Raw genomic sequence first — 9,424 nt, forward strand, 5'->3', positions numbered from 1 at the left:
TTAAAACATGCACTTTAACAATCTAACAACATTTGATCATCCAAAATCAAGGATTTAGCAAGTAATTTTCATATTGAACTAGTTACACCAAAAACAACGAATCGAGCATACAAATTACATACACGACATCACAATGAGCCATAGACACTAATTAACAACTTTATAACTCAAAAATCTCAAGAACACATAAAATTAGTGATTTTAGAAAGTTACCCAAATGAGATGAAGTTGGTATCAAATTGAAGAGGATGAAGAGAGGATCACGAATATGTAATTTGTTTTGATGTTTGCTTCTCCAATCGGATTTAGATGATGATTTTGTGATTTTGGTGTTTATGTTCATAAAAGAGAAGTAGAGAGAAAAAGAGGAAGAAATGTGGAAGGTGTTGGTGGAAATGAATGGAGGAGGTGAAGTGGTTGACTAGTTGACCTAGTCACCACTTTGCCCACTTGTCAACTTAAGTCCCTCATGTTTGTAGTCGGGTGCGGGAATTAACCAAACGAAATATTTTAAAAACGCTTGAGTAGACGAGTGATGTTATAATTAAATAACGAGAATATTATAAACGTTAGTCAACGGAAATTGGGAATTTAAATAGCGAAAGATATTATTAAAAAAAAAGACGGTGTTAAAAATAAATTTAACGGAAAAACGCGGGATGTTACACTACAAATGCATTTTCAATATAAAATGGCCAAACTGCCCTCCAATTATTCATACTAACAAGGATTTACTTAACACTAGTTAGTCTCAGGGACGGATTTGAAACCAAATTATAACATTAAGGGTTAGGATGGATAAAAAAAACTTTAGGGTCCAGGGTGGAAAAAAAAAGATAAACCTCAAGGACGGTTGACGTAATTAAGTCTAATAAATATAATATGGCATAATTAAATTTTTTTTCACAAGAATGAGTGATTTTTGTCGAACATAGTACACAATTTGTTGAATTTATTATTAAACTTAGATTATGAAAATATGTAATTAGTATATTTATTTTATTAGATGTATGTGTTTTATTGTAATACATCACAGTATTTCCATTATAAGGTTGAAAGAAAAATGTAAATTTAACGGTAAATACATTTGTTATAATAATTATATAAGTATATATTTATGTATTTTTATATGTATATCATGTGTTAATGACCATATTTTGTATGAAACTTTTTATCTATATCCATATCCATTTGATCTATATTCATATGATTGTATCATTATTCATTTAAGTTCATTAATATCCATTATAAAGCGGGTGCATATGAATGTCTAATGAATCGGGGCATTTCAATCCCTAGTACCCATATTGGGATCCGCAGCGAAAGCGTCTATTAAGGGGATCAGGATGGACTGGATGGCCTGCTCCGCTTCTAGGAGCGCCTCCGCTGTACCCTCTTTCAAATTTTTCCGCACAACTTCAGGGTACGGTAGCGTGAGGTCGCATCCTTTGATCACCTCAAGCATGACCTTGTTGCGGTCATGCTCTTTCACTGCATCGACGTAGGCGTTGAACTTTTCGGTGACGGGCCCCGAGTCCATTACCTTTTGCACTATGACAGGAAGGGAGGTGCGAAGCTTTGACAAATCTGCCTCCGCCAGCTCGCGGTCGGTCACCGCGTCGTCCATCTCCCTGCGCACCCTTTCCAGTTCCAACCGCAGGCGCTCCGTCTCCCCCTTAGCCTGGTCAACCGCCCCCACCAGCTCGCAGTTCTTTTTTCTTTCCTCAATCAGCGCGGTCTTTGTTTTCGCCGCAGTCACCTCCACTGCCTTGCGCGCTTCTTTCGCGGCGTCCCTATCTTTTTTGACCTGGTCAACGCCTGCTTGCAGCACTCCCAACTCTGTTTCCTTTCGAACGGCCACTTGATACAAATTAGTGGAGCGACGGGCCTGATCCACAAATATACCAAAGAACACAAGGCCGTTCTGGACGAAGGCATTGAGCGCTTGGTGAAAGGGCAGTGCGGCAAGCTGATTGCGGAACTCAGCCGGAAAGATTTGTTGCAGAAAGGCAGACTGCTCTGCGGCATTTTCAGCAGAGGAATGGGTAAGTTGCGCCAGATTCGCCAATCTGAAGCTACCGTGTGGCGGGATTGGTGTAGAGTCGGATTCAAAGTGTATCGGCTTGTCCCTGGACTCGGCGGTAGCTTCCAGGTCCGGATTTGCCTGCGGTGGCGTCTGATGCGTCTCTTCAATATGCTCTGGATATCAGCAATTCGTTAGTACATATAAATCAGTGCAGTATTTGCGTCGTAAGACACGCTTACCAGTAGTGGGGGAGGTAGATCTGCAGACGCCGGATCCACGGGAACAAAATGGTCGTTCCGCATATCCTCCATCTGTTTGGGAGTTAGCTTCTTCTTCTTCTTCTGCTTGGTTTGGGTGGCTTCGGCAGCGTTGCGTTTGTTGCCCGAGGTGGCAGGTGCTTGCAACTCGTTCTCACCAGTCTTCTCCTGCTCAAGCGGCTCATTAACATTCTGCTTGCGGAATGAGATGGCCGCAATCTCCTCTGCGGTAAGCACTTTCTTCATCTTCATCTCTGCAAACATATGTGCAATGTTAGAACATGTATGTATACGCTAGTGGTTAAATATTCATATGCATTTGTACTATCCCTACCCTTGCCATTCGGTGCGATTATGGCCGGACGCATGTTCTCCCAGGGCCAGTGCGCGGATATGTTTCCTAACCGTAGCATCACATTCCCATATGACCGGTGCACAAGTTGTGCGTTAGCGCACTCCGCTAATAGTTTTGTTTCCTCATCATCAAGGGCGTGGGTCTTGTTCACGTCCTTTGCCACGTTTTCGCGCCAGATAAGCGTTTGCGGAAAATTGGCCCCAACAACAGTTTGGTCAATAAAAAAGAATGTTTCTTTCCATTGACCCGCATTCGATTTGGGGGTTTTGGTAAAGTTCTGACGAGCGAAGAAAGTGAACCACGACTTGTGATGATTCGCTAAGCGGTATAGGTGGCAGAACACCTTCACTAAGGGCACCTTGTTGAGTGCAACGCACCACATCTCAAACAGTACAATCTTCTCTATTGCGTAAGGGTGTAATTGCCCTAACCCTACGCCAAAATGATCTAAAACGCCTAAAAAGAAGTCGGAAGGAGGTACCCTAAAATTGCCATGCTTAAACGCATGCTCATATATGGCTACCTTCTTCTCCGGTGGTTTGTGAGCACGTTGATCAGACAAGGGTGGCGCCGGGTTATACTGTGCTAGTGGATGGTATTGTTTAACTAGGGAATCTATATGTTTCTGCTCTATAATTGATGCTACACTATCTACATACGTCTCGTCAGCCTTAGTCATTTTCTATAAGTAATCGGAGAACAACTAACCTTTTGACGTTGGGCGGAATTTGTGGGATGTGCTCAGACTTGATTTTGCAGCGTATCGGAGAAGAAAGTGGCAGAAAAATAGAAATGAGAGCAAATGACGTTTATTTATAGTGAGGATTGGAAGTCATGGGGTGAAACGGTTTCATCGTGGCTGTACACGTGTAACGCAATCAACGCTCGACGCTATTTGCACGCGCGTGGGTGTCAGTTTGATGTGCCCAATGTTGCGCGTGGCTAACACGCGCCTGCCAACTGCCACTTTACGTCATGTCAGCCGAATGGGCTTCTGCGACAGTGACAGGCATTTAATGACGTCGAGGCGCACGCGAAAAATTTAATGCTAGCCATTTTTTTGTTTTTTTCTCACGCTTAATAGTTTGATATCATATGTCTTGCGTCATATAATATCAAACTGGGGGGGACATAATGATACCGCAACCCGCATGCGCATTCTACACGTATGCGGGCTCCCGCTAGCATGCGTATGCGTGTACTTTGTATGCGGTATGCGGCATGCGGGGATGTATCGAATGCCTTTGTTCCCGGTACGGCGGTTGCTTGGTCATCAAGTCGGTATCTTTTCCATAATTATCTCTGTGATTCGGGGGAGTTTGTTATGGAAAGGATTATGGCTATCGTAGATGGTTCTAGAATTAGGGTTTGCCTATATATATACAAACCCTAATTATCATTCTGGACACGATCGCATTACGTAATCATCGTTTACTACACGTCTTACGTCATCAGCATCATCTCTCGTCCTCAAGGTTAACATGTTAGTTCTTTATTAAACTAGCACCTACAACCTTATGTGGGGGGCCTTCTGATCAGCGACCGCTATCGAAGGTGGACTTAATCACTTGGCCACCCCGCCAATATCATCATATCGGCCAGGGTTATTCACGGTAGCCGGACTGGAGAGCCTTGTTCTAAAATCCTTAAACCCCCCCCTTTTACGTATTGAACAGACATATTAACCCTATGGTAAAAATATGCATGATCAATATCCATTATAAAGCGGGTGCATATGAATGTCTAATGAATCGGGGCATTTCAATCCCTAGTACCCATATTTTTTTTTTATTTTTTTTGACAAAATAACGATAATATTATAACAAAATCTCTTCATCAAAAGATGAAAAAGACGAACAAATATACAACAGATTCAAAAGTGCTGTTAGGCTCGGAAGTAGAAAACGAACCCTACACACTAAAGACATAGCAAAAGCTAACTAAATGTGAGCCCTAATTAATTTTCATGAAGTAATTGTCAAAGTTACATACTTTATGTCTGCATTTGCAATTAAACCTTAAATGATTATCACTCGCGAGAAAACGAAGTTGATACTTACTCGATTTTTCAGGACACCGGCCTCACAGGAATCGTATATCCAGATCACTGATAAATTAGGGCATATATGTAACCAAAATCTGTCGTTTTGAAGAATTGGGGTTTCTAAAGCAGTCGATTAGTTTTTGAGAGCTATTTATAATTTAATTCTAAAATTATAACCTAAGTTATCTAGCTGCTCGTGCAAATCGATTTCAGGTTCGTTGTTGTTAATGTGAATTTGTAGCACCTTATTTCTATTTATGTAATCTGAACTGTTGAATTTATTTACTTCGAATTACTTTTATGATGTTGCAATCAGTCTGTTAATCTGAATTGTGGACCTTATTTAGGTTTAGAAAAATGATTCATCTGCTAAACGAAATACCTAATTTAGCAGATACATCATATATCTTGGCGTAACAATGAGAGTGAGACACGTGTCATGCATAGAATGGAATGGATTAAACGTATTTTTAGGTTGATGTTTTAGGCGTATGTATGGTTACTCAAATTATTGAAACAGATATTATGTATTAGTTTTAATCACGCAATTGGTTGGTTATCAGTTGATTAACTAGGATTTAATTGCTGATCTACAGTGACCTATACTGAGCTTTATATGTAAACTTACTAAATTGCATTTCGCGTCACTCGCAAGTGCTAGCTTAGGGATGACGTTAAGCTGTTAATGAAATATAAACACGAGTAGTATATGAGAAACGTATAAATCGATGCTTTTATTTTACTTTTCGATAAATGACATTGCAGTAGTTTCGCTCCATCTCTGTTCGAGTGCTGTTACTATATCTGATTATATTTTACTGTGCATTGAACTCAGTTCAAAAGGTTCAACATGATATTGGTTTGGACTTAATGACTAACATGTAAGATCCTATCGAAATCTTTTAGTAGCTGTATAAACATAATGCTGGTATTGATGTTGGGGGTGAATCGTTTCCTCCTATCTCGGGCTTTAGTCGTTAACCACTTCTTTGTAATTGTAATGTTCATATGCTAGTCACATTGTGTTTTATAAGTCTCTTATGAAGTAATTTTAACTGTCGCCAAATCGTGGTTAATATAATGCAGACAGCTTTTTCTGGAGGTGCGAGTTGTTATTAATGGCTGGAAATGGCCTGCCAAATTTGGGCCGTGTGAAGCTTACAGACTTAATAGCCTCTGAAGGAGTTCCTTCAGACACATACAAATTATCGGTTTCGACTCTATCACAGTCACTTGCTCAATATTCCGCTGCCATTATCCAATTGCCAGCTAATGATGGTGCTTTGTTGAGGTGTTGCTTGGAATCAGCTCGATCGTACTTTAGTCAAAAAAGCCCGTATCCACCTGCTGATGTGCTTGACTCACGTGAATGGTGTAAGACGTCTGGATACTCTGCAGATCCCCATCTGTGGCAAGAAAGTTATGATTACAGACCAGGTTTAACTTCAATTGAACCGAATAACGACATTGAACTGCCACCTGTCGGGTTGGCGGATATATTCGTTTTACTTGGGCGAGCAGCACGTGATATACTTGACGCAATCAGCTTTTATTTAAACCTACGTAGTTGCGCTTTCACTGAAATACTCGATAGTGTACCCTTAAGAAACAGAGAAATATCATCTTCTGTTTTGTCAGTTGGTTGTCACGCACGCCCTTCTTTTCAAGGAGCTCAACATCATAATCTGACAACCCAAGAAGACGGGCAACTAGTTATGTTTTCAGACCATGAACAACATCAAGTTGACAAAAGCCTAATATCTCTTATGAAATCAGATAAACCGGGTCTTCATATTAGAGATTTTAATGGCCGTTGGGTGCTTGTGGACGGTGATCTTGGTCCACAAGAAGCGGTTGTGTACCCTGGACTTGCTTTGTACCATGCTACTGCTGGCTATGTTAGCCCTGCACTGCATAGACCTGATATTAGTAATTTACATGGTAACTTGTATGGGCGGTGTTCTGTTACTTACAAACTTATGCCTAAATCTATGACTAGTCTTAATTGCTCAGAGATGAGAGCCGCTGGTCATGGTGTTGAAGCTCAGTTTCAGCATCCAGTTTCAGTTGACGACTTTATGCAGAGACCGCACTCTTTGGACCAACTCTTTAACAGAAACAGTTTCCCGAGTTTCAGTTTTCCTACAGTACAAGAAGGTCAGTGTTTCTGCAACACAGAAAAGTTTACCACACATATTTATTATGTATATCTAATATCTAATATCTATTTATACTAATCATTTACTGAATTTCATATTTTTGTTGGGTACTCGTTATATTTCTTTATAGTAAATTATATATGCTATCTGTAGTCTTGCAGACTTGAACATTAATACGTAACCTACCTTGTTACACACCCAACAAAGTTTCCAAATATCATTTAGATCCTGGAAGTCAGATGTCCTTGTTTGGCACAAAGCTTTTTGGAGGTTTTAGCTTTTATGAAAAAGCTCCTATTTAATAAAAAGTTTCGTTTGTAGCTTTTAGATGGAAGGAAAAATCTAAAAGCTAATAGATATAGTGTTTGAGAAAAAGCTCCTAGCTTTTTGTCATTTTAATCTTTATTTTAACAGTTCCAGATACTCTGTCAAACACTTAAATACATATAAACAGCTAACAGCTACCAACTAATTTTGCCAAACATACCCATGATATATTTTACAAAATCCATCAACTTGTATAAGGTGGCGCTGATTAATTAGTAACATGCTATTAGGTTAAGAGTTACATTTAATCAGAAGTTTATATAAGTTCCAAGGTTATATGGATTAAACCAAAGCCGGTTACCGAAATAGAAGTTGGACCAAAGTTGTTTATCCTTTTTTGGCTGTTAACCTTTATGTAGACACTATCTTTTTATCATGTCACCGAGACATTTTTATAATGACAAATTCATGTGCTATGTTAACCTATAATTATAATGTGCGAATTATAATTTCTTTTTCTGCACAGTAGCTCTTAGTAAGAAGTTTCTTAACAACAGGTCCTTAGCCGATGCTATACTAATACAGGATCTATGAAACCTTGTATGAAGAGGAAGAAAAACAGTTCCAGGTCAAAGCCTTTGCCACCTTCGAAAAGGTTGCGTCTTGAAGCACAAAGAGTTCTGAAAGAGAGGGTTCAGGACATTGCTGATAAGAAAGGCATCAAGCTGAGATTCTGCTCCCTGAAGGAGTGTGAGAGTCACATTCATACGCTTGACAGTCCATGTGGAAACATTCGATTGGAGATTGGGTGGCCCCCAGGAGTGCCATTTGTTCATCCTCATGATCTACCCAACAAGGCAAAGATTGGATTTCTTGAAACGTATGAACCTGGTTGGACAGCCAATCATGACATGGATATCAGTATGATTGATGCTGGACAATCTATTCAGCGCGTGGATAACTGTAAATCTTATATCCATGCTTCTGCTTTTACTGTCTCAAGTCATGCTATAGAGGTGGCAAAATGGGCGGGTTGGCTGGTTTGAAATAAAACAAGTATTAATCTAACTTGTGTCAAGTAAGACAATTATCTTATTATTATTCCAAAAGTAAGTTGTAAATAAAATATTATTAAAGGTTTTGTGCATTAGAAAACATTTTGTATCACGTTTGAAACGTTTTTAAAGCTTATTTTTTAAACCTGTTAAGATACAAGATAATCATATTCGACCAATGCATAGGTAAATTGGTCAAAATTGCTACCTCTACTTATGCCTCTTCATCTTTATCAGTATCAACAAATTAACTTAAATCGGGTTCTGCCCATTTTGTTAGCCTTATATACATGATTGTCTTGTGTTACAGGAATGGGACATAATTTCAACATGTCTTTGTCCTGAAATCAGCGTGCTCTCCACATCATCTATTAACTAGCTCACTCATTAGAGGTCTAATGGTCATATAAGATATCATACTCCATAACTCAAACTCAGGTGCTTATTTTTCCTTGTGGTTGAGGCCTGTTGTAATTTAATCAGAAATTGTCTTGATTTTTAGTTGTTGACGCAAACCATATTGCACGTTTTTGTTTTGAAAGAAATGGAAGTGCTTTGAATTCTCTTTCCAAATTAACCTAAATGTTTCTCTTGAATGCTGGGTTAGTCATTGGTTTAGTGTCTTCTTTTACTGAAGTCTTCCTTCTTTCAGTTCCTCTTGTAATGCTAATGGAGGTGGCAAAACAGGCGGGAGCGGGTTGTTTGAATGGGTTTATTAGTGCAGATCAAAATGGGTCGGTGGGGTTGCATTGACCTGTAACGCGTTTCTTCATTTTTTATTTTTGTCTTTTAATACTAGGGTTCATATGTGATATGTACAATATATATATATTTTTGAATTATTTTATAATGAATAATTTAAAGTTCCATAATCTTAAAATTACATTTTGGTAAACCTTCAACTTATATGACCCATTTTTAAAGCAAGTTCAAATTTATTTTAGCTGATAAGGATGATATATTATTTGAATCTACTCATTTATAAATATAATGAGTTAAAGTTGCCACCTCTAGGAACTAATAATTATCCTGCTGAACTGGAGAAGATGAAACTGGGTTATTTATTACTCATGATCTCACATTGAAGTATTTGATCTTCATTCATTAGACCCCGTTTTTTTTTTTGTTGATTTATATGATTGATCTGGTTTCTTTGCTGCTTGACTTACATCAAGTATCGTAGTGCATCAATTCAGCAACAATTATATGTTAAACCCTTAGTTTACCAAGGATCATGGGAAATTAAACGCCTGTCTGACGC

At 38.9% G+C, this 9,424-nt stretch overlaps 1 protein-coding gene across 1 annotated transcript; it reads left to right on the plus strand.

Moving 5' to 3' along the window:
- Window positions 1-4,682: 4,682 nt before the first annotated feature.
- On the plus strand, window positions 4,683-8,957 carry LOC139885894 (uncharacterized). The gene is made up of 4 exons (XM_071869648.1): window positions 4,683-4,895; window positions 5,769-6,839; window positions 7,694-8,071; window positions 8,474-8,957. Coding segments are annotated over exons 2-4 (1,419 nt in total). The 5' UTR covers window positions 4,683-4,895; window positions 5,769-5,800; the 3' UTR covers window positions 8,476-8,957.
- Window positions 8,958-9,424: the final 467 nt, after the last annotated feature.

This window comes from Rutidosis leptorrhynchoides, chromosome 1 (genome assembly GCF_046630445.1).
Source record: "Rutidosis leptorrhynchoides isolate AG116_Rl617_1_P2 chromosome 1, CSIRO_AGI_Rlap_v1, whole genome shotgun sequence".
Lineage (NCBI taxonomy): Eukaryota > Viridiplantae > Streptophyta > Magnoliopsida > Asterales > Asteraceae > Rutidosis > Rutidosis leptorrhynchoides.